This window comes from Nannobrachium achirus, assembly GCF_963921795.1.
Source record: "Nannobrachium achirus genome assembly, chromosome: 11".
In the NCBI taxonomy this organism is placed as follows: domain Eukaryota; kingdom Metazoa; phylum Chordata; class Actinopteri; order Myctophiformes; family Myctophidae; genus Nannobrachium; species Nannobrachium achirus.
In genome coordinates this window covers 33,969,718-33,996,842 of record NC_137820.1, presented here as the reverse complement: position 1 = coordinate 33,996,842, position 27,125 = coordinate 33,969,718, and the positions used below count along the sequence as shown (strand labels likewise).

General features: G+C 43.1%; 1 protein-coding gene across 1 annotated transcript; it reads right to left on the bottom strand.

Annotated features, from left to right (window-relative positions):
- Nucleotides 1-31: 31 nt before the first annotated feature.
- On the bottom strand, nt 32-20,686 carry LOC308294293 (putative polypeptide N-acetylgalactosaminyltransferase 8; the record flags this gene model as incomplete). Its single annotated transcript, XM_080737021.1, has 10 exons — nt 32-166; nt 1,564-1,731; nt 3,441-3,536; nt 5,067-5,204; nt 10,707-10,892; nt 12,752-12,866; nt 15,610-15,807; nt 16,676-16,859; nt 17,709-17,875; nt 20,436-20,686. The coding sequence occupies 10 exons, from the start codon at nt 20,684-20,686 to the stop codon at nt 32-34; spliced, it is 1,638 nt and encodes a 545-aa protein (XP_080593147.1).
- Between the last annotated feature and the right edge of the window lie 6,439 nt (nt 20,687-27,125).

The window sequence follows — 27,125 nt, the reverse complement described above, 5'->3', positions numbered from 1 at the left end:
ACCGTAGCACCACACTGTCCATTGCTGCACGCTAAAAGTCTGTGATGACATGCTGAATCTGCCAGTGTTGTCCGCTGCACCCTTGAATGATAAGCTCATAGTCATGGCTTTCTCCCTGGGCAATCTCCAGACATCGTTTAGTGGCCCTGTTCCTTATCTGGTGACCCTGCAACGTCATGAATCAGAATCAGTTTTATCCTCACTGTCATCAATTCAGAATTTGGGTGAAATAAGCGATTACCGGTAAGTTACTGCAACTGTCATGGTCACCTATATACTACCAACAGTGGTTCTCAACCTTTTCAGGCCGCGATCTCCCAAAATAATCATATTTGAACTGGGGACCCCCCCACACTTACCAGCACCTGAAATTGAAGGAATTGAGGCATTACTTTTTGTTTGGCTCGGTTCCACAGACAAAATAGCAGATCTACAAGCTTGGCTATTTTTTGTCTCCACCAGCCGAAGGCTGAGGGAGAGTATGTTTTCCCCTCCGTCCGTCCGTCCGTCCGTGCGTCCGTGCGTGCGTGCGTCCGTCCGTCCGTCCGTTTGTCCGTTACCAGCTAATCTCCGGCGCCGTTGGCCCGGTCGCTGCCAAACTGTGCACACACACTCCCTCGACACCAATTCAGAACCTCTGCCCCAAATATTTCACATGGGCCTGTTCTAGCGCCACCAGGAGGCCGACTTTTGCAAAACTAACTTTTGCCAGTACTCCTACAGATTTTGTCCAAAAATCACGTAAATCAGTAGACAGTATCTCTACAGTCATGTGATCGACATGGATGTGTCAGATTTTCCATATTCCATCTGATTGGCTAAAACTGGCTTTCAAAGTTTGCAGGATTGGTCAGTTTTGAATAAAATGCCTGAAATCCTGAACGCAGTGTGCGATTTTGGTGAAATTGTGCATGCACATTCCCAATAGGCAGAGGAATAAATGCCACTTAAGAAAAATCAAATCAGCCTCATGGTGGCGCTATAACAGGCCGATTCATGTTTTCACCTATAACTCCACTGACAACATTAGTGTCAAACTTTGTATGCGCACTCCTTAGAGGCCAAGGTAAAACCTTTTCCCTGCATGTTTTACATCAGCCTTTTATAGCGCCATCAGGAGGCCGACTTATGTAAAACACATTACATGACTGACCTGGTGGAGACCTGTGCTCGGAAGAGCACTGCTTCTAGTTTTATTTATTTTTTACCTCTTTCTTATATTATTTGACAATTTGGCCAATGTTTTATAGTAGGCTATACTGTCGTTTGTTGATTACTTTTGATGCAGCAATGGTCTTTTTCTTTTTTTAGGTACTAAAAATTGAGGCAGAAATTGTGAAAATAGCGGATCTACATGCTCACAACGCCTCGCATTGCGAGGCGTTGTGAGCATGTAGATCTGCTATTTTCACAATAGAACCGTGTTATACAAAATGTAATTCCTCAACTCTTAGTGCTCATCAGGGTGGGGGGTCCCCAGTTAAAATATGATTATTTTGGGGGTCGCGGCCTGAAAAGGTTGAGAACCACTGGCCTAAGCGCCCTGCCCTCTGAGAGTCTTACTTGTTTAAAGTCCCAGTGCATGTGTAGTTTATTCTGCTTGGCCAGATCACATCTCTGCAGGGTGGGAGCGCTGCCACTGCCTGTGTCCACCAGACAGCGGTGGCTGTTGTACTTGTGAGATTTAAGTCCTCCCACGATGATTTCCCCGTCTGTCATGTAGATACAGTGCTGAGTGACAAGGATGAGAAGTTAGGCTATTTAACATGAGGCATAATAATAATGCTTGGAGCTGCAATCTGTAACTCTCCTAACCGACGCACGCACTGTTGCCATTTACTTTCTGAAGGAAAGAAAATGTCAGCAATGTTGTTTGCATGGAATACATGCATCCTTAAAGGCAGGATCCTTAAAGAGCTGGAGAGACGGGTAGGCTCTGGTACTGAACAAACTGTCTGGCCCTGTTACAGATGTTGTCCAAAAATCATGCAGATCGGTACACAGTATCTCTATAGCCATTAAACGAAACGGGTATTTCTTACATTGATGCCCCTACATATTATCATGCAAGCACCAGTTAAAGTTACTTCTACCACTTTTTCGAGTCACGTGTTCAAATACTGGATTCTGATTGGCTAAATTCCGGAGGTTATGAGAGGACAACTGCCGCAAAGTTGTGTGCGGACTTGTCCGAGATCAATGCGCCTCAGTGTACATCCGGGGACTTCAGGAGGTAGTCGGAACACCTTTCCCCCAACCAACAAATGACGGTGGCAACGGTCCTATGTTTACTAACGTGCATGCTATAGTCGCCGATTTATTTGGATCCAATGCAATCCGCCAACTTTAAAGCCCCTTTTCTCTGAACCTATGCCTTTCTGGAAGCGAACAGCCTCTATTTACGGCCGGAACGGTACTTCTAACTGACGTTAGCTTAGCTGTAAGCTAGACGCATGGATTAGTATGGAGTTGGCGCCATCTGTTGGTGAGTAGAAGATGTTGTTTGTGGAACTATCTGCTGTCTCGCGGAAGTTTTATAGGCAATAATGATTGTAACTTAAGATCCTTGCAAGTTACAACTATGTGTTTTCTTTCATGTATACGGGAAAAAGTGGTAGAAAAGCTATTTACCACTCGGGGTCGGACATTATGCTCTCATAATGTCCTGAGTGAGGGTGTTATCGGACTCGGCTGCGCCTCGTCCGATAACACCCTCACTGCGGACATTATGAGAGCATAATGTCCTCTCACTCGGGGTAAATTGCTTACTTTCCATCCCTCATATACTGTGTGCACAGTGCACATCCCATAACCCACACACTGCACATCATTTCGGAGCTCATATCTTTGAACGGGTAAGGGCTAGTTAAATGTAATCATGAAGCCTTTTTTTTTAACGGATAGCACGTCTTTTTTTTAATGGTGCGTCTTGGAACCGATAAGCAGTACCGAAAGTAAATATTCTTTTTGGGTACCCAGGAACCGTCATGTCCTTATGTCCCAGTACCGAATTTCGGTACCCATCCCTACCGCTGCCCCACCCGGTGCGCATTTCCGAACGCATCCCCCGTTTCCCGGCGACCTTCATTCCGGCGACATTACTGGTATTCATGCACACGCCCATGCTCGCACACACATTCGACTGTTTGACAAGTAACACACCGTAAGGGCGAGAAGCGACCGACAGGTCGTGCAGCAATTTCCCCCAACAACACACACACACACACACACACACACACACACACACACACACACACACACACACACACACACACACACACACACACACACACACACACACACACACACACACACACACACGGCTACAGACCCATGTGAGTGAGCGTTACACGAAACCTCTTGTGACCTTCATGGGTGGAATGGGAGGGAGGAACTGAAGTCAATAGGTAACGGAGTCACTCACTGACGGTTACAATTACCTGTGGTAGTTCATAATGGCAGCTATAGATGATGGGGAGGTTTCCAGGTGTGACTCCCTGGTCCACACAGTGTGCCCTGAGGAGGCTGTTTTGCAGCTGTGCAGGTCAGAGGTCAGTCAGTACAACGTCAAGGTAGGGACAGTTAGGGCTCTATTATGATCCAGGTCTTATGCCTTATCTTCTTTGCCTTTTTTTTTTACTCTTTTGAAAAACATTTTTAAATACTTCAAATGCTGATCTACATCTGCACGTTGTGAGCTTGCAGATCAGCTATTTGAAATATTTAAAAAAATATATGTCTATATAGTAAAAATCAAACCTCGTTCGAAGTGGAGCTGTGAATTTGAGCAGTTCCAGATCTATGCTTTTGATTCTATGTGTTTTAGATCTATGAATTCTAAGTGTTCTATATATAAATTCTATGTGTTCTAGATCTATAAATTATGTGTGTGTGTGTGTGTGTGTGTGTGTGTGTGTGTGTGTGTGTGTGTGTGTGTGTGTGTGTGTGTGTGTGTGTGTGTGTGTGTGTGTGTGTGAACTGTAAACTGTTCCTATGAGTGAGTGGTGAGTGTGCCTGGCCTGCACAAAACAGCGCCCCTCCTTTAACTAGTGTGTTGTGTGTGGCCACTCAAGGTATTGCCAGACTACGGACACGGCCAGCCACCCAGCCACCCAGCCACATACCCACGGACATACCTGTCTATTGGGAGCTTGTGTTCCACAGCTCCAAAAAAAAAAGGCAAAGAAGTTAAGGCATAAGGCATAAGACCTGGATCATAATAGAGCCCTCAGTGTTAAGGATGGCTATATGACTTCAAATCAATATCAAACAAATGCCTTCTAAATCAGTAGTTCCCACACTTTCAAGATCTTTCAAACATGGTCCAAAATAGCAGATATATAATCTCGCAGCACGTCACAAAGTGACAACACTGTGAGCTTGTATATTCGCTAATTTTGACACACTTTTAATGGGTTTTACTGAACAATTAAAAAAAGAGAAGGTGCAAATAGCAGATTCCCAACACGTTGCAACGCAACCCGTTGAGAGGTTGTAGATGTTTGTCCAAGATACAGTATGTTAACGGGAGGGGGCCTAGCAGAGACCTGGTGGACTCCACCCGGTCACCTAAGCCAGGGGTCTTCAACAAGGGGTCCTCCAAATCTTTGAGTCATAGAAACTTTTTTTCTCCTTTTTTATATTAACCACTTGAACCCTAATGTCCATATTCTGAGAACTTTAGCCAAAAATAGCAGATCTACAAGTTCACAACGCCTCGCGCTGCGAGGCGTTGTGAGCTTGTAGATCGGCTATCTTTTAGCAAAGAGCTTTGGTGTAGGGGGGAAAAGAGCAGACTAAGTACAGAGTGAAAGGTCAAGTTTATTAAGTATTGACGGTTCAAGTGGTTAAATATCTGAAAAAACATGAAAAAATACAATGAATCCAAAATACACTGATGATTGTGCTGTCGAACAATGAAACTATATGGAATCTATGATAAGGTTGTGGGGGGTCCCTGCTTCATCTCTCTCTCAACTAAGGGGTCCTTATGGCCTGAAAACGTTGAAGACCCCTGACCTAAGCATAATGTTTACAGTGTGTGGTTAATGAGAAATGAGCCTTACCGTTCCATAAGCCAGGAGATCGTCCCATGGCTCTAGATCAGGGTACACATTCTCCAGGTACCACTTGAATGGCTTACATTTCAGCTTCTCTCTGAGCTTCTTCCTCTCTGAAACGTCTCCAATGTCCGTGATATTATCCTGCTGTGATAACGACAGGTCAGGCTTACAATACATAATGCAGGACTTATTTTAATTAACCCATTCAGAACGGGTACACTATATTGTGTATCATTATTTTATGCTTTAACTATTGAAAAATAGCAGATATACAAGCTCACAGCGCGGCACCGAGTGCCGCGCTGCGAGCTTGTAGATCTGCTATTTTTGAAAAATCGTGAAAATTAGAATTTTGACACGATTCTATAAGTGTCTTTTGAATCCTTCTAAGATTTTTTGAAAAACCCACTTTTCTATGTCAGCAACCTGGCCAGCCATCGTCAAAGAAAAGGTCCTTTTCACTTAACTGGAGCTCGGTTAGTCTGTTCTCGAGAGACTACTATGTCAGTGGTTCTCAAACTTTTTCATGTGAAGGACCCCCAAAATGATATGTATTTGGCCACGGGCCCACATCTCAAAATATCTAGTTCCAGGGACCACCCAGAAGCAAAATTTGAGTTACAAACGTTCGCTTTGAAAATACATATGTTCAAAGATTTGCACGGCACTCGGTGCCGCGCTGTGAGCTTGTATATCTGCTATTTTTCACTGGTTAAAGCATTCAATAATTCTAGGCCAAATAATTTTAACCCATCTGTCTCGAAGAGTCACTCTTCCACTGCGCAATTTAGACCTTGGAGTTGGGTACGACACAGATTGGTTGACAAAGTCAATAAAAGTTATTTGAAGCAGACAGCGCACTGGATTGGACACCAGACCACCATCTTTATTGTGGTACGGACATCGTTTAAATCCCCTCTGTCCGCCAAGAGAGGGCAAGAATGAAAAATCACATGATTGCTCCAAAACAAGTTTTCAACGACATGTAGCCCCAGGGGCGTCACAAGGGGAGAAAAGTGGGACTGAGTTACTAGGGCCCAATTATTTTATGCTTTAACTATTGAAGCTTGTAGATCTGATATTTTTGAATATTTGAACATATGTATTTTTAAGCGAAATTTATTTATTTATTTTCTTTTTAAAGTGAAAAATGTTTCACATTAAAAAGTTTAAGCACCACTGACATAGAAACATCTATTCCAGCAGTGAATCCTTGACTGTACCCAGGGCCCAGAATTTGGTGCGACACCCCCGTGTAACCCTAACGAAATCATCTTAACTCTTATACTGCTTTGAACGTTCCTGTTCGCCCCAATCCTCCAGGGACCTCTGTGCCAATACGCCCGTTCGTTCGTTTGATGTTTTTTATGGATTATGATAAAAGTCGTCCTTGCGCAACTTTTGAATGCATAATTGGTCGTCTGTGTCATTTTGAGGACAGCCGGAAACCTTTCATAAAAAAAAAAGTAAACAGACTGTCCTGGCTCCGCCTGCCCAGAGCGACTAGCTGCCAGGGGCGTCAATTGGGTATGGCAGGGGTATGCAGCTGCCATACCTTGACAGGGGGAAATAATAAAAATGTACTTTTCATCGTGCCTGTTGCTAAGGTATGGCAACATGACTGGTGTCTTCACCAGACACCAGTCATGTTGCCATACCTTAGCTTGTTCTGAACTGACGCCACTGCTAGCTGCTAGCAGCATTGAGGGACTATATTGTTTTATGCATCGGGCTGTTAGTAGAGAAAGAGAGAGAGAAACGTTGGTAAAAGCGATCATTTTGTCGGAAATCAGTTGTTTTATAGTATTAGTAGTATAGTAATTGTAGTAGGTAGTAGTATTTAGCAGTACTAGAATATTGAGATGTATTAGGCCAACTCAGCCTCAACTTGCTGGTATCATTCCGCCGAAGTGCGACCCAACCCCCCCTGACCGATAGAAATAAACTTTGTTAGAATTAGGATTACACAACCTACCCGTGTTGGTGACCCAGGACCAGCGCCCATGGTGGTGGTGGTCGTGATGATGACGATGATGATGATGATAATGATGATGAAGAAGAGAAAAAGATCACTGTAGCCATTGTTATTGAAGATAAAAAGATTGAAGAACGTAGGACGTCATCCGCTCCCGACCGGATCAAAAGCCCGAAATTGGAAGCGATCCCAGACTAAGATGGTGCCAGTCGCGAAGAACCGGGGTCCAAAAATGGATCAAGAGCCTCGTGATATTGTGGAAACCGATCCCGACGGAGCTCGACCCCCGTGTAGGATGGATCCCCCCGCCCGGGGGCTCACATCGCCGCAGCAGCAGAGACCCATGTACCGCCGCGAAAAGACGGACAAACTGGGCGATTTGGCCAATGAAGAATGGCTTCCGCGTAGAGACCCCTCGGAGAACAGAGGCCACGATTCTACTGTCCAAAGTAAGACTTCCAATCCAGTGCATGTATGTATTGTATAGTTGTACTGTATATAGTTGTATACTGTGTGATAACAGAGCATCCGTGTGGAACTGGAAGCCTGGGATGGGGGGATGGTCAGTGGGTAACGGTTTTCCATTGCGACGTGTTGCCACTCCGACATTGGGATCCGGTCTAGAGCCCGCCTACTGCATCCGGCTATTTACACGTACACATACATGCAAGAAATGTTTCCGTATCCGGACCGGATCAGTAACTTGATCCAAGCAGTTAGGATCCACGTGCTTTGTTTGTTTTTGTCGCTACTCAGGACACACGTGGAGTTCCTATCACGCGCGTGCACGTACCGCGTGTAGTGTACGTGCACTGCACAGCCTACTAAGATTATTTGATGGGAATTTAGGATTTATTGGCTTAGTTTGTGTGTGCGTGCGTACGATGCGTGTGTGTGTGAGAGAGAGGGAGAGGTTTCTTTTTATCGTCATCATCATCATCATCATCAGTAGCTGATGATGTAGCTTTTCAGTTCAATTCAAAGGAGCTTTATTGGCATGAGAAAACATACGTTTACATTGCCAAAGCAAGTGTTACAAATAAAAACTGTTGAAAATGGGGAACATAGTTGGAGGGAGTACAGCTTTGTGTAAACAGAGCTATGTTGCATTGTGACATTTTATATAGGTATACAGGGTATAAAGGGAATTTCACTGTGACAGTAAATGCATGGTAACTATTTACTATAACTGCATTTTATGTTATATATGAACTTATTGTAAGTCATTTGCTAAATGTCAAAATTGTAAATTGATTTGTTTAGATATAAACTATTTGATATTTTCCTGGCTATGATTTTAGATGATGAGTCGACGATGATGATGAGCCTACTTCTTCATTTCCACATCGTGGTCGTCCAAGGACAAGGATAGGTAAAGAAAAAACAAACTTTTTTCTGTAAATCAGACTTAGCACCATGCACATGCTCACATAGACATCAAAGGGGGCTTGAGCCCCTGCCCTTTTATCCATCTGTAAAAAGTGCCCTCTCCAGACCATGAATGCTGTTTTTACATAATTACTATATATATATATATATATATATATATATATATTTGTGTGGTAAGCAGGAAGTGCATAGAATGTTAGAGAGGCAGGGGTTGACATTTCTAAAACGGCCTTTTGATGAAAATAGTAGGCCCCCAACCTCCACGCATTCTGCTGTGACGCGTTGTGAGCTTGAAGGTGTACTATTTTTCATGTATTTTATAGTAATTATGTATTTGTATAATTTACAGATCGACCATGGGCTCGTGTACGAGTCACACAAGGATATGTGTGTGTGTGTGTGTGTGTGTGTGTGTGTGTGTGTGTGAGAGAGAGGGCGTCACGCATTCTGCTGTGACGCGTTGTGAGCTTGAAGGTGTACTATCTTTCATGTATTTTATAGTAATTATGTATTTGTATAATTTACAGATCGACCATGGGCTCGTGTACGAGTTCAGCAGACCCGGTGGAGCCCTTCCGGAGGAGCCTGGCTGGAGTGAAACAGAATGGAGCCCCAGGCCCTGTGCAGGCTGAATGACACACACGCACGCACGCACGCACGCACGCACGCACACACACATATACACTCTGTAGACATGTAGTGTCACAGTGAGATAAAGAGAACCCTGAAAGCTGAAGCAGGATTCAGGCTGAAGCTCATGTCACTGTGTCAATGTTCTGCACTGCTCTTACTACTGCTCTTACTTCTCTTACACACTAAAAGTGTGTAAAAAGACACTTTTTCTTGTTTTTATTTTTTTGAATTTGTTTGTAAACAACCACTGATCATAGGTGTGATGTTACTGAAGCCAACAATAAAAGGCTAAAGAGAGATTTCTGCCTGAAAATGTATTCTTCACAAAAATGCATTTTTCTCAGCTTTATGTTCTCAAAGAGCTGTTTTTAGGCCACATTCTGCAGCTTCTAGCTAATGAACAGAACAAGATAAAAGCTCGAAATCTTTTTCTGTTGCAAAGTAGACATTCTATTCTACGTTGCCATATAATTGTTGTCTTTATAGTCGAAACCAAATTTCTCCAGTAGGCCTTCAAAGATGAGCGACAATTCTCAATTTAGCTGGCAGTGGATGGAGCTTTTTGTTCAATTCTGTGGCAGTAAAAGAGTTAATACAATTTTGGAAATTTAGGTGAATTTTTCCTTTCTTTTTTTTATGCTTTATCATTTTTTTTCCTTTTTACTACATAACACAGACAGAACAGGAACAGACACAGTGGTAGCCAGATCATTATGGATCATGTCACATAACACATACCTTAAACAAACTAGCAGGTTTGCATTGCACCTCTACCATGATAAAGCCTCGTGCAATCAGTCCACAACGTTCTTACATAACAGGATGAATATACTTTATGTGCCACACCTACGTGGCATATTCCCTTTCTAAGCGCAGAACGTTTGGCTTGAATGGAAGCCTTGTGTGTACATTGTGCGTAGTATTTACCCTGTTGTGCTAACAGCTATTATACGGTAGCTACCAGCCAGAACGTGAAGATTTGGTGTTACAATACAGACGTAACAATACCAGTAGGATATGGGATGCATTCATTGTCTACGTCAGGGGTCTTTAACAGGGGGTCCGGGACCCCTAAGGGGTCCTCAGAGTTACTACAGGGGGTCCTCCAAATCTTTGAGTGATATATATATATATATTTTTTTTTACATTAACCTCTTGAACACTAGCGTCCATATTCTTAGAACTTTAGCCGAAAATAGCCGATCTACAAGCTCACAACGCCTTGCAGCGCGAGGCGTTGTGAGCATGTAGATCTGCTATTTTCACAATAAAACCATGTTATACAAAATGTAATGCTCAACAGGGTGGTGGGGTCCCTAGTTCAAATATGATTATTTTGGGGCTCACAGCCTGAAAAGGTTGAGAACCACTGAGGGTTGGTGTAGAGGGGAAAAAGAGCAGACTAAAAGCCAAGTTTATTAAGTAGGCCCCTATTGACGATTCAAGTGGTTAAATATCTGAAAACACAAGTTGACATGAATCCAAAATACACTGATGATCGTGCCGTCAAACAATGAAACTATTATGGCATCTATGGGTTGTGGGGGTCCCTGCTTCATCTCTCTCTCGACTAAGGGGTCCTTGGCCTGAAAACGTTGAAGACCCCTGGTCTACGTTGAATCAGGCCGGAATAGATTCACACCCACCTTCAAAGGAAGGTTCCAGGCAATCTTCACGTTGTTTTTGTACTCATCCATCCAGATCTCCGCTACCCTCAGGGCGTTCCTCTTCATTGCGGGGGTCAGGTCCAGCATATAGGGCTTGTGGGCCCTCTCAATGTGGGCTACCTTGGAGCAGGGAACAACCTCTATACTCCCTCCACACGTCCACACCTGACCGAGAACACACATACATAGGGCTGTCAAAATTATTACATAATCGTCTAATCGTGATTATTTGACATAATCGTGATAATTTTTCATAATCGTCATAATCATTTCCATGTTGAAAAATCTTCATATATATTTTTAAAAGTAAATAATATTGGAAATAGCAGATCTACGAGCTTGTAGATCGGCTATTTCCACTATCAATGTTCTTTTTTAAGTATAAAGTTGTCAAATATGTCAGTAATTTCATTGTATATTTAAGGTTACTAGCCCTTACCCGTTCAAAGATATGAGCTCCTAAATGATGTGCAGTGTGTGGGTTATGGGATGTGCACTGTGCACACAGTATATGAGGGATGGAAAGTAACTTTAACTGGTGCGTGCATGATAATATGTAGGAGCATCAATGTAAGAAATACCCGTTTTGTTTAATGGCTATAGAGATACTGTGTACCGATCTGCATGACTTTTGGACAACCCCCCCCCCCCCGCGCCCACCCGCCCACCCACCCACCCACCTGCCCGCACACACACACACACACACACACACACACACACACACACACACACACACACACACACACACACACACACACACACACACACACACACACACACACACACACACAGCTGGTTAAACATGTTGCCTCATGCTAGATGCAGAATAGATATGCCGCATGCTAGATGCAGAATAGATATAGATACACCATAAAAATGCTAATATACAGCATATGATTTGTGAAAGTGACAAACGGGCTTCACAGTTATGTCAGGTGTGTTCATATGCTAATGGTGATGCGATTTCAGATAAATTGCTCCAGCCACTGAGGAGAAACGCTGTGACAGACACTCACTCAGACAGACACTCAGACAGACATTCGGAAAATTATATGTTTGATGTGTCATATCTGCCATGTGCAACTTCAAAGCCTACAAGCCAAACAGAAATGTAATTGTCAACAACAAAAACACAATTAAATCGTTAATCGCAATTATTTGAGAGAAAATTAATCGTCATGTAAATTTCATAATCGTGACAGCCCTACACATACAGTATCACTTAGGACAGCGGTTCTCAACCTTTTCAGCGAGCCCACAATAATGAGGATAACATACGTGTGCTCGCTTTCAGCGAGCCCACAATAAATGTAGTGGAGTAAAAGTAAAATATTTGCCTTTGAGATGTAGTGGAGTAGAAGTAAAAGTACAGAAAACTGGACATGCTCAAGAGTACAGTATTTAATCAGAACGGGTACACAGTATTGTGTATTATTATTTTATGCTTTAACTGTTGAAAAATAGCAGATATACAAGCTCACAGCGGCTGCGAGCTTGTAGATCTGCTATTTTTGAAAAATCGTGAAAATTAGAATTTTGACCCGATTCTATAAGTGTCTTTTGAATCCTTCTAAGGTTTTTTGAAAACCCTATGTTTCTATGTCAGCAATCTGGCCAGCCATCATCAAAGAAAAGGTCCTTTTCACTTAACTCTGTTCTTGAGAGACTACTTTGTCAGTGGTTCTCAAACCTTTTCATGTGAAGGACCCCCAAAATGATATTTATTTGGCCACAGACCCCCCCATCTCAAAATATTATAGTTCCAAGGACCACCCAGAAGCTAAATTTGAGTTTCAAACGTTCGCTTAAAAAAATACATATGTTCAAAGATTTGCACACATTTTCACAACTTTTTCAGAAAAATAGCAGATCTACAAGCTCACAGCGCGGCACTCGGTGCCGCGCTGTGAGCTTGTATATCTGCTATTTTTCTATAGTCAAAGCATTCAATAATCCTAGGCCTAAATGGGTTAAGTAAATGCACTTGGTTACACTGATTACTGAATGGCTGAGCTTATACTCACACGGATCCCCAGTTCTACATTCTCTCCTCCGTACACCATCATCCCACCGTCCAGACCGCCTATCTCTCCCAAGAAGAGCCGGTCCGCTGCAAAGATGCCCATGACAGAAGGGCTCCTGGACACAGTCAACATGTGGAGACTTTTATTCATAAATTGGTAAATGGTGCATTCATATCAGTGTTGATTTTGTCGACTAAAACTATGACAAAAAATGTGTGTCGACTGCGTTTTTTCACTGACGAAAACCAAATAAAAACTAAATAAAAACTAAGCTGTGATGACTAAAACTAAGACTAAATATATTGACAATTTCGTCAACAAAATAAAAACTAGACTAAAACGTTAGTGAGGGACTAGTGGAGGAGAAAGTCATTTTATGTTTGGTTGCTCTCAGGTGTTGCTTGCGGAAAATAGCCGATCTACAAGCTCACAACGCGATGCCATAAAGGCCTGCCAAAATACATTTTAGTCGACTAAATCAACTGTAGATTTGTCGCCATAAAATCGTATGACATTTAGTAGACTAAAATTAGACTAAAACTAAAACTTTTCAGGTGACTAAATTAAGACTAAAACTAAATGACATTTTATTCAAAAGACTATGACTAAAACTAAATCAAAATTAGCTGTCAAAAACAACACTGATTCATATAGCGCCTTATTGCCCTTCATCCAAGGCGCTTTACATATTATTGTACATCACATTCACCCATTCACACACATTCATACACCAATGGCAGAGGAAACCATGCAAGGCACCAAACCTGCTCACCGGGGGCAACTAGGGGTTCAGACTTCAGAGTCTTGAACTGGGAACCCTTCGGGATCCCTCCGTGTTCTAATGACGGTTTCTCTACCCCTGAGCCAATGCCGCCCGCAAGTAGACCTAAGTTCATTCTAGTTAGTTCTAAAGACGCATTCTAAAAATCCTAAAGCCTTGTTTATCATTCACTGTGCCGCACGTCCTATGCTGGAAAATAGCAGATCTGCAAGCTCACAGCGCGTCTCATTTTCGGCATCCAACTCTGCCAATGGTGAAGTATAAATGGGGCTTAAAAGTTTCAGAAATTAATGGCGTGGACGCGTTCCCAGATTGAAAGGTATACTTTAAGATCCTGGTCTGAATGGGTTAAGAATCATACTGTGCATTGGAAGAGGGCACAGCCATGAATATCAACACGCCAAACTAACACAACAACACTGGAAAACCTTGCAGGAAAATTCTGAAATAATTAGATGGATCAAGTCTCCACATGCATTGTCTGATGTACAATTATTGTTGATCTTGTACCTTCTCACTTAAACCATATGAACCCTAGCACCCCCATTCTGTGGCAAACACTCAAAGCTAACAGTGCGATATGTTGTAAGCTTGTAGATCAGCTATCTTCATTGAAGAGATGTTTTTCTTTTTTTTTTTAACAATATGTTTATTTTGTTTTTTTGGACGAACAAGACAACATTTACTTGACAATAAAAAGACTGCTTACAGACAAGACATGACATTAAAAAGAAAAGAAAAAAGAATACAACACCATACAAAAAAATAAATAAATACCTGACATTGACACAACACATAAAAAAAAACATTGTGATACAACGAGCACATAACATTCACAATAACTCCCAGAGTTCCATGCCATACGGCCGGACAAATGACTGCAGAGAGGCTGCGGCTACCCTACTCCTGGTTCCTCCATTAAGTGAGAGAGACCATTGCCCTTGACATATTGAATAAAATTCCCCCATATTTTCTCAAGCTCTTGTTTATTTTTGAGAGTGTAAGTGATTCTTTCTAAGGGAAGACACAAAGATAGTTCCTTAAACCACTGAGCAATGCTAGGTTTCCCTGTCTTTTTCCATGAAAGGGCGATAACCCTTTTGGCTTGTAAGAACCCAAGGTCCAGAAATTTTATTTCGCAGTTTTTTATCTTATGACCAATCGGGTAAAGGCCTAATAAAAAGAGTTTTGGATCTAGCGCAATGTTGATAAGTAGTATCTGTTGTAACTCCTTTCTAACCTCCTCCCAAAACTCCTTTATTCTTGGGCATGCCCACAAACAGTGGAACAAGGTGCCTTTATCATCATTACATCTGATACAAGTGTCTGGGATATTGGAATTAAATTTGTTTATTTTTTCTGGCGTGATGTACACCCTCATCAGCCAATTATATTGTAGCAATTTTAAACGGGTATTACTAGTCTGTGCCTGGGCCTCCTCACAGGCTGTGTTAAACTCATCGATTGAAGAGATGTTTTTAGTGTAGAGGGGGAAAAAGAGCAGACCAAATACAGAGCCCTGGGGGATGAGTACAGGTGATCTCTTTGCTTCTATCCTAGTTATCTGGAAAAGGAACTCCATAACTCACAAACAACATCAAAGAATGTGAAAACCGCATGCCTAAAGCTCGGGCCAAAGTCAACACAATTATATCACCGCGAGATGACAAGGACTTTTATTGAAATTGCCTTTCAACCAGCATGTTTGTCATAGGTTGTCAGACATACGATATTGTTTGACTAATGACTTGATCAAACAGCATCTGCTGGGTCACATGAGTAGTGTGACAAGAAACAAAACGATTTAGTGCTTCAAAGACACTACTATAATATCGTCGTTGTCGGGCGGAAACCTCGTATCTCCAAGTTTCAAATGTGTATGTTTTTTCGTAAAGCAAAGCCCTGCTTTATCATACATGTCCCATGCCCCCAACCGCCGTTAAAATTGCTAAAAAGATAGAAAGACGTAAATTAAAACAGTTTAACACTAATCTTTTCTTTCCTCTAATTACAATCTAGAACATGAACCCTTGTTGTATGTAAAACACCAACCTTTAATCTTATAAATGCCACATACCTCCCTGGCTGTGATGGGTCATTGAGCTGGGACCACTCTGGTGGGAAGGACTCATACAAGCACCACAGTTGCCAGTCGAAGCCGTGAGCAAAGGGCTCGTATTCCTCCACGTGGAGGTCAGTGTAGTGGACCTTATCGAACACAGGAGACACCACCACCGTCCTGTCAGCTTTGATCCTGGCCAGCACGGGTTCTGCCCTGAGCGCCGCCGCCACCACAACAACAACACAACCATGAGTCAACTGTACCCCGGGGCGTCGCACCAAATTCTGGGCCCTGGGTACAAGGATTCACTGCGGGGCCCCCCATGAATGTTCTTCATAGGGGGAGGAGGGCGTTTAACCCATTTAGACTGGAAAAGCATTATTACGCATTATTTTGTGCTTTAACTATTGAAAAATAGCAGATATACAAGCTCACAGCGCGGATCTGCTATTTTTTGAAAAACTGTGAAAATGTGTGCGAGTTTTTGAATATTTCAAATCCTTCTAATATTTTTTGAAAAACCTATGTCAGGGGTGCTGATACCACTGACATAGGTTTACCTTTACCTTTTCACGTGAAGGACGACCAAAATGATATGTATTTGGCCACGGACACCCATCTCAAAATATTTAGTTCCAGGGACCCCCCCAGGAGCAACATTTTAGTTACAAATGTTTGCGGCACTCTGTGCCGCACTGTGAGCTTGTATATCTGCTATTTTTCAATAGCTAAAGTCTAAAATAATTAAGGCTCCTCGTAACTCAGTCTAGTAACTCAGCCTAGTAACTCAGTCACACTTTTCGTGACGCCCTTGACTGTTTTTTCTTTTTTTTTTTTATCACGATAAACAATAATAACGATTATCGTCCCATCCCTACTTCCACAAGGGTTTCTGAATCTGTGCAAATGTTCACATCAATTTCTCCAGCCCAGAGGCTTGGAGGAAAGCGAGCTGTCAGTTTCTATTAGGAGTGCAAGATCTTCTCGATGATTCGAATAAGTAATCAAAAGTATAATCATTACGAAAATAATCTGTGGTTGCCGCCCTTCTTTGGACAACTTCAAAATGATCCCTACTCACCATCCCTCCATAACTTCAATGTGGGCATCCAAGATGGCCACGACATCAGCCGCGGCGCGTTCCCAGCCCGACAAGCGGGCCTGAGCCAGGCCCTTTTGTTGCTCGTGTCTCACTCTCTGCACGAGTCCAGGCCTCTCTTTGTTGACCAGTTTGATGTAGTTTTCTAACTGTTCTCCAAGGTCATCTGAAAATGTAATATACAGTGAAATCTACCGTAGGCCAACACTGGACAGTGGACAAATAATCCCACGTGGAAATCAGTGGCTGTCTCTCAAATAATGTATCTATGGAGATATGGTTTCTACAGGGGCACAGATAAACTGTGAGCAGTTCCAAGCCCAGTTCCTTCCCAGCTGGACCTCAAGGTATGCTGGTAATAAAAGTTATTTTTTACCCGACACGACACATCAACAATATGATAATACCACAGCTATTACAGTTATAACTGTAGCGTAGCCCCATATAGAACCTCACCCGTCGCTGCATACCGTTGTGCTCCGAGATGAGGTCCTATAAAGGTATGCCAGGGCTGGGGTAGAACGCCTCCACGTCTAGGTAGAAAACACTTTTCCCGAAATTGTATCCAAAAAGTAAATGTAGTTCCACACTCCCAGACTATGGTTTCCTATCCCAGGGTACATAAAACATGCACCAGGGCATGAAACAACCGCTTAAATCGTTACTTTTGTAATGTTTTCCCATTCAACCGGAACTCCCCCGGCAGCAGATGCCAGTACTGTAGTCTCGCGTAGACAGGGAGCATTTGCAAATCGCGTTAGGCAACATTCTGGCCACGCGAGACTACGCCGGGGCTTTTCCGGGGAAAGCATTACAAAACTAACGATTTAAGCGGTTGTTTCATGCCCTGGTTCATGTTTTATGTACCCTGGGATAGGAAACCACAGTCTGGGAGCGTGGAACTATCTTTACTTTTTGGATACAATTTCGGGAAAAGTCCACAACAGTATGCAGTGACGGGTGAGGTTCTATATGGGGCTAACTGTAGCGTAGAGATATGCTGGTCAATTCTTACTATTAGTGCTATGGTCGTCCACAAGTATAATTTCTTTCAGCAGGTGTTTGGGGGTGCGGTTGATGATACTGCGGACAGCTCTCTTGATGATCGACAGGGCCTCGTTCAAGTAAATCAACACCACTCCGATGCTTGGCAGCTCTGTGGGGTAAACTTTTTGCAGACATCTGAACGATGAGAGATGGACATAGTGAGACACTCCCACCGGTCATCTAATCAGCGGTACATCAAAAGTACTCGTTGTTCAGAAACCCACCTACTAGTGACATCATCAGATTTATTTTCTTAAACAAGTTTTCTATTTTGGTATTTAGATTTTTATTAACGCGAGAACAATAGCTTTCATTATAGCATGCAAACTTTCCCGGAAAAGAAATCCTGACGTTTCTATTGCTTGGATTCCCCATCGATGATGTCACTGGTAGGCGGGTTTCTGAACAGTCCACAGCCCTCCTCTGAGAGGGCTCTATTTTGATTGTTGTGACCGTTAGGTCGCAGTTACTATCAAAACCTCCACCGGCTGTCAGTCAGTCTGTCTGTCTGTCTGTCAGTCAGTCTGTCATCACGTCACACTTTTGCCCTATTCATATCTCCGCAACCGTTGCCCCTATCCATGCCAAACTTTGCACACAAACACTCCTTAGTTGCCAAACCACAACCCCTCATTTCTCACATGGCCCTCTTCTAGCGCCACCATGAGGCAGATTCTTGCAAAACAAATTTTTTGACACTGCTCCTACAGATTTTGCCCTAAAATCACGCAAAGCAGTACACAGTATCTCTAAAGTCATGTCATCAACACGGATCTGTCCAATTTCCCATATTCCCCCCTGATTGGCTACCATTGCCTTCTAAACTTTGTGTATGCCACGTGACTGTCGCTTATCTCCCAATTAGGGAGTCTTACTGGTCTTAAAGGACAACTTTTTGGTTTGTAATATTTTAGATTGTAATTAGAGAAAAGAAAAAGTGAGTGTTGAAATGTTTTCATTTGCTTCGTTCTATTGTTTTATTGCGTTTACCGTGCTAAAATGTGGGGCATGCGTACGCACGGGGTCATGCGTACAAGTGGCTAAATATGTCATTTTAGACACAATAAGCAGTTTCTTTATTGCTATTTACAGTAACACTTCTAGCCCCCATAAGTCACATCCAACCATGAAAGGTTGCGTTGTATCTTGGGAATGGGCTTATTCTGTGTAAAATGACATATTTAGCCACTTGTACGCATGCCCCGGGCCCTAACCACTGAAATAAGAATCTCTAAAAATTATTTGAACACTCATCTATTCTTTAATTACAATCTAAAATATGAACCCTTGTTGTAAAAAACTAAAGTTGTCCTTTAAGTACCAGCTCTTATGACTTATGCCTTAACTTAAAGGAGTAGTTCACCCCCAAAATGACTTTTTCTTTCTCACTCACACCTTGAAGACTTGAGTTCAATAATAATATTGTTGGGTTTTTGTCGCATTCCTAATCTAAAAATGTGATTATAGTAAATTTACCCTGACGTTTTTTTTTTTCTTTCTGATGCATTTGGGTCCCCAATCTCCCCATCAAGGGCCATGCATTTGGGTCCCCATCCGGAATCAATGGGGGTAAATTTACTATAATCACATTTTTGTCGTAGGAATGCGACAAATACATTTTTTTTTATTGAACTGAAGTCTCCATGGCATGAGTAATCAATAGAAAAAAATACATTTTGGGGGTGAACTACTCCTTTAAGACCTGGAGGCGTGGTAAATTCTCCTAGGCCACTCAAACAGCCAAACAGCATTTGCCACGCTTCCAGGTCTTAAGTTAAGGCATAAGAGCTGGTACTTAAGCAAACAAAATAGAGCCCAGAGAGTGAAGAGACCAAACGTGTACCATATTATAGTGAGCAGTATTGAGGACCAATTATATGAAGATGATGGTGTGTCCACCAGTGGTTTGTTTACCCAGGGGTCCACATTCTGGACTTTAACTATTGAAAAATAGCAGATATACAAGCTCACAGCGCGGCACCGAGTGCAGCGCTGCGAGCTTGTAGATCTGCTATTTTTGAAAATAAATCAAATCCTTCCAAGGTTTTTTGAAAAACCTGTGTTTCTATTAACCTGACTTTCACCAGATGGTGGCAGCATTGCGTATATAACGCTCTGCTTTTACCATCTGGGCTTGCTCGGCCAGAGTTGATAACACTCGTAAAGTCCCGGGCCGGACCAATCAGCGGCAGCTATGGGCGGGCTCTGAGCGGCTCTGAGCCAATAGTCTGATTGCAGACCACGTGGAAACCCAGGAGGCGGATTCTGGGTGCAACGTCATGCAGACAGGCCAATATGAGTGGTTGGAGTTGGCACTCCCAGACTGTGATAGAAACGGCCACATCCAATCACCTGCTACAGAAATTCAAAAAATGGCCCGCCCCTTACATCAAGTCTGCCCGAGAGAGCCCAGATGTAAGGCAGAGCGTTACGCACTGCTGCAACTATCTGGCGAAAGTCAGGTTATGTTTCTATGTCATTGGTGCTCAAACTTTTTCAATTGTGAGGACCCCCAAAATTATATGTATTTGAAAACGGACCCCGATCTCAAAATATTTAGTTCCAGGGACCCCCCAGAAGCAAAATTTAAGTTACAAATGTTTGCTTAAAAAAATACATATATTCAAAGTTTTGCACACATTTTCACAACTTTTCAAAAATAGCAGATCTACAAGCTCGATGCCCCTGTGTTTACCTCTTGGGTCTGGTGTCTGGCAGTGGGCGGTCCAGAGGCAGCTGGTTACTGAGGAACACATTGTATCCATATTTATGAAATAGATCCTCAGCTTCTCTCTGGTCTGCCTCTGACAACCCATCGCCCCACTTGGCAAACAGATAGGAGTTGGGAAATAATTTTGCTACCACTGGTTTCTCCTCCTTTTTTAGCTCCTGTTCAATTGGAGACTTGTGGACATTTGAGGATGCCTTTTGACTGGACGATTCCATGAACCTTACTTTGAAGAGAGAAAGACAATATTAAACTGCAAGCTGTATACTAGTGTACACACACACACTCTCACACACACACACACACACACACACACACACACACACACACACACACACACACACACACACACACACACACACACACACACACACACACACACACACACACACACACACACACACACACACACACACACTATCTACAAGTTGACAAGATGTATGATGCAATTAAGATGTAATTATTTTCAATGCAGGATGCGTCATATTAAAATTGTTTGCTCATTCAGACCAACACATACTTCAGGCCTTTATAGCAGACTTATGTTCATAGCTTAATACCTGTAGGCCTACATTCGGTAGACCTAATGCATAATATTGAGATTCTCTCCTGTTAACATTTTGAGGACACACAGGCCCTCACATTTCTGGCAAGCGTAACCAGAGAATCAAAAGCCATAACAAGAGACTGTGGCAGAGTTTTCATCTAGCAACTGTCAGAATGGTGAACAAAACCTATTGCCTGTGCTTTATTGAGTTGCACTATACTGAATGCACCATATGCGATTTACAGTATTTATTTTGAACTTCCGGCAGGGTTTTAATGCTCATTCTATTCTCCCTTCTTTTATTTTCTGATTCTTTAGGCTATTTACCCTTTTAAACTGCAAACATGAAAGTCTGCATGAATAAGAGTTTCACATCACTTTTAGCTGTAATTGTGGGTGGGGATTAAAGAATACTTCAAATGCACTCTTTTCAGCAAGCCTGCAAGGACAAGGGTTTAGGCCCAAGTAGCAGTAATCTGTTTTTGTAATTTTTGATAAGTAGGTAGTTGCAAGTGTATTACTGTACACATTTGAAGTCATATTCAAATGTGAATTTAAAGGAGCAGGCCTAGTTCACCCCCACAATTACCTTTTTTTTAATTTTGATTACTCACGCCATGGAGACTTTAGTTCAATAATATTAATATAATAATATATGTCGCATTCCTAAGACAAAGATTTGATTATAGTAAATTTACCCCCATTGATTCCGGATGGGGACCCGAATGCATTTGGGTCCCCAACAAAAAACTAAAAATATTATATACTCAAGTCTCCATGGCGTGAGTAGGCCAATAAATATAAAAAAAAAAAAAAAAAAAACATTTTGGGGTTGAACTACTCCTTTTTCCCCCCACAAAAACAGACACAGTTGTGATTCAGTGGCAAAAAGAATTTTGTCAATCAGACAAATGGTTCCAGAGATAGAGCTGAATGAAAAATCACACTCGTGTGAACTGAGCGGTGGTGTGTGTGTGTGTGTGTGTGTGTGTGTGTGTGTGTGTGTGTGTGTGTGTGTGTGCAACAGCGCCCCTCCCTTAACATGTGTGGTCAGAAAAGGTTACTGCAGGCTACAGACAGACAGACAGACAGACACGGAGACAGACAGACAGACAGACAGACAGACAGACCCACACACACGGCCACGTATAGGAGCGTTGTGACCACCGCTCAAAAAGAAAAGTGTCCATCCACTAGAATGGACACACATTTTCTCAATCAGCTAAACGAGGGAGCCAACACACAAACAGAGAAAAGCATCTCTCTGATCTCATGTCATTTTGACATCTTAAAAAAAAAAATAATAATAATAATAATAATAATAATTTTTTATTATTCTCGTCAAAAGCCGTCATTGGCAATGACGGCGATTCAATGATTCTCGTCAATCTACCTCTGTGGCATGGAAAGAGTTAAGATGAGAATGAATGCTATTTTAGTAGGATCCAAATGGATCAATACAATTATACAAAACAAAACCCACACTTAATTTAAGACTTTAATCCTTGCAGTTCTGGGGCTATATAACCGATCTACAAGCTCGCAACGCATTGTGAGTCTGTGCATCTGCTATTTTCACCAAATGTATTTAGAGTAGAGCAAAAACGGTGGCCTAGAATAGATTGGGAATCCGGTCAACTGTGTAGAGTCAACATAAAAGTAGAGTTTGATCATATGCAATGGTAACCAATCCCAGGCATACTGGTGGTGAACCAGTTTAAAAGGTTTATTAATTGAACACATATTAACTCATACAGTGCCCCGGGCCACAAGTGGCCGCTAGAGTGCCAGAAATATCTGTATATGCCTTCGCTCTAGCTACCGTAGAAGAAGACAGTACTGCCTTGTGTTTTCACTGCAGCCGCTGCTAGGTCCGTGAAGTCAGCTGCATTAGCGTTTCCGGCCTGGCAGCTGGCTGCATTAAGCGAAGCTCCAGCCTTCAAAATAAAAGTCAACTAAATAATGTTTATTTAAAAGACACAAATGTATTTAAGAAATACGTGTATGATGTATGTCTCTATACTAGTGTACTTCTAATTGTCCTAACACATTTTCCAGGTTCTTTCAGATTGAAATTCGTGGTATGCGAGCCATTAAAGGCCACTTAACAAGTTAATTCCATTCTTTCTATTGTAATCCATAGAAGAGCTTCAATTGGTTGTTGACACAAGTAGGCTACATCTAATGAGGTCCAGTTACTTAATTATCAATTTTACAGATGTAATGTATGGTAGGCTACTATGGGCTATATTAATGTAAGTAATGAAAATACACCGTGTGTGCATGTAGCCTACACCAGGGGTCTTCAACAGGGGGTCCAGGACCCCTATTGGGTCCTCAGAATTACTACAGGGAAAGGCACCAAATCTATGTGTGATAGGACCATTCTTTTAGAATAAATGGACAACCCTCTCATCCCTTTTCTGAGGAGAACTTTAGCCAAAAATAGAAGATCTACAAGCTTGTAGATCTGCTATTTTGGCAATAGGTTTGGTGTTGAAGTGAAAAAGCCGGAGACCAAGTACAGAGTGAAAGGTAAAATGTACTAAGTAAAAGATGGAACAAGGATGTAAGGAGTTCAATGTAAAAAAATCACACCCGTGTGAACTGAGCGGTGGTTTACCCACCTAGTCTCAACAGCACCCTCTTACCCACCAACCCCTCCCCCCTTCCCCCCTGTGTGTGTGTGTGTGTGTGTGCGTGTGCGTGTGTGTGTGTGTGTGCCTGGCCTGGCCTGAAAACAGCGCCCCTCCCTTAACATGTGTGGTCAAAAAAGGTACTACACCACAGGCTTCAGGCTACATACAGACCCACCCACCCACCCACCCACATACAAACATACCTACACACACGGCCAAGGTATGGAGACGGTGTGACCACCGCTCAAAAAAAGAAAACGCCCCCAAAAGCTCTAGTGGGCACTAGACAGGAGGCGGCTCTTTGCGTTGGCACTTTGAACACACGCAAAAAAGTGACATTTTCAGACAATTTCAAACTCTAGTTGGCGCTGGAGAGCAGACGGCTCTTTGCGTCGGCACTTTGGAGACACGCACGTGTTCGGGGAGACCTCCTCTATCACTCCACACTCTCCGCTAAGCAGGAGAGGTGTAAAATCAATTTCTGTTGGCTTTCCAGTGCAGCCACTCGCTCAAAATAGTGACATTTTCAGGCATTTTCAAACTCTAGTTGGCGCTGGAGAGCAGACGGCTCTTTGCGTCGGCACTTTGGAGACACGCACGCGTTCGGGGAGACCTCCTCTATCACTCCACACTCTCCGCTAAGCAGGAGAGGTGTAAAATCAATTTCTGTTGGCTTTCCAGTGCAGCCACTCGCTCAAAATAGTGACTTTTTCAGGCATTTTCAAACTCTAGTTGGCGCTGGAGAGCAGACGGCTCTTTGCGTCGGCACTTTGGAGACACGCACGCGTTCGGGGAGACCTCCTCTATCACTCCACACTCTCCGCTAAGCAGGAGAGGTGTAAAATCAATTTCTGTTGGCTTTCCAGTGCAGCCACTCGCTCAAAATAGTGACATTTTCAGGCATTTTCAAACTCTAGTTGGCGCTGGAGAGCAGACGGCTCTTTGCGTCGGCACTTTGGAGACACGCACGCGTTCAGGGAGACCTCCTCTATCACTCCACACTCTCCGCTAAGCAGGAGAGGTGTAAAATCAATTTCTGTTGGCTTTCCAGTGCAGCCACTCGCTCAAAATAGTGACATTTTCAGGCATTTTCAAACTCTAGTTGGCGCTGGAGAGCAGACGGCTCTTTGCGTCGGCACTTTGGAGACACGCACGCGTTCGGGGAGACCTCCTCTATCACTCCACACTCTCCGCTAAGCAGGAGAGGTGTAAAATCAATTTCTGTTGGCTTTCCAGTGCAGCCACTCGCTCAAAATAGTGAAATTTTCAGGCATTTTCAAACTCTAGTTGGCGCTGGAGAGCAGACGGCTCTTTGCGTCGGCACTTTGGAGACATGCACGCGTTCAGGGAGACCTCCTCTATCACTCCACACTCTCCGCTAAGCAGGAGAGGTGTAAAATCAATTTCTGTTGGCTTTCCAGTGCAGCCACTCGCTCAAAATAGTGACATTTTCAGGCATTTTCAAACTCTAGTTGGCGCTGGAGAGCAGACGGCTCTTTGCGTCGGCACTTTGGAGACACGCACGCGTTCGGGGAGACCTCCTCTATCACTCCACACTCTCCGCTAAGCAGGAGAGGTGTAAAATCAATTTCTGTTGGCTTTCCAGTGCAGCCACTCGCTCAAAATAGTGACATTTTCAGGCATTTTCAAACTCTAGTTGGCGCTGGAGAGGGCCACTACATTTTCACACACACTCCAGAGGGCCACAATGCATATACCAAAAATAGAAGATCTACAAGCTCAAAACGTGTCGCATTTGCTATTTTTGCAAATGTTTTAATTGATATCCTTAAAAGTAATTGTTTTATTTAATTTCAAATGCATGTACAGGTTCTTATGTTACTTATGTTACTTCTTACTTTATGAACTTGGACTTGGTAGTAAAAGGAACTCCAGTGAGGTGAAAGCTAGTCTTCTCAGCATCCAGTCTGAAACGCAGAATATGCCGGAAGGGAAGGAAGACCATGATCAACCAGACAGTTCACATGACATTGAGGGCGATGATGTATTTGACTGTGAGCACATTCCTTTAAGTGCATCTCCCTTCAAAGACCATTTTGAACAACTAAGGACTAAAGCCAATCAAGCAATGAAAAACACCAATGACACAGGTATAAATAACTATCATGCAGAAACTATTTTAAACAAACTGTTCACATTCCTCCCAAGTATTCCAGTATGGTCAGATCTACTCTCAGGTGATTTGCAGAGATTCTCTGCAGTCTATGCTGCTCAAATAAACCAATGTAAGAAAAGCACAGCGATCAGTGAGGCCATGTTCAAAAACACAAAGGTTTTGCTTTTAGGAAATGAGAAACAGAAACTTGATGAATGTGTAGAGAAAATTCACACATTATACAAACAGTCAGCCATAGATTTCTGTGACAAAGTAAGGCACAGGCCACCACAGATACAGCGTGTCCTTCCCCCACCACCTGAGGAGGCCTGAAAATGTCACTATTTTGAGCGAGTGGCTGCACTGGAAAGCCAACAGAAATTGATTTTACACCTCTCCTGCTTAGCGGAGAGTGTGGAGTGATAGAGGAGGTCTCCCTGAACGCGTGTGTGTCTCCAAAGTGCCGACGCAAAGAGCCGTCTGCTCTCCAGCGCCAACTAGAGTTTGAAAATGTCTGAAAATGTCACTATTTTGAGCGAGTGGCTGCACTGGACAGCCAACAGAAATTGATTTTACACCTCTCCTGCTTAGCGGAGAGTGTGGAGTGATAGAGGAGGTCTCCCTGAACGCGTGCGTGTCTCCAAAGTGCCGACGCAAAGAGCCGTCTGCTCTCCAGCGCCAACTAGAGTTTGAAAATGCCTGAAAATGTCACTATTTTGAGCGAGTGGCTGCACTGGAAAGCCAACAGAAATTGATTTTACACCTCTCCTGCTTAGCGGAGAGTGTGGAGTGATAGAGGAGGTCTCCCTGAACGCGTGCGTGTCTCCAAAGTGCCGACGCAAAGAGCCGTCTGCTCTCCAGCGCCAACTAGAGTTTGAAAATGTCTGAAAATGTCACTATTTTGAGCGAGTGGCTGCACTGGACAGCCAACAGAAATTGATTTTACACCTCTCCTGCTTAGCGGAGAGTGTGGAGTGATAGAGGAGGTCTCCCTGAACGCGTGCGTGTCTCCAAAGTGCCGACGCAAAGAGCCGTCTGCTCTCCAGCGCCAACTAGAGTTTGAAAATGTCTGAAAATGTCACTATTTTGAGCGAGTGGCTGCACTGGACAGCCAACAGAAATTGATTTTACACCTCTCCTGCTTAGCGGAGAGTGTGGAGTCATAGAGGAGGTCTCCCTGAACGCGTGCGTGTCTCCAAAGTGCCGACGCAAAGAGCCGTCTGCTCTCCAGCGCCAACTAGAGTTTGAAAATGTCTGAAAATGTCACTATTTTGAGCGAGTGGCTGCACTGGACAGCCAACAGAAATTGATTTTACACCTCTCCTGCTTAGCGGAGAGTGTGGAGTGATAGAGGA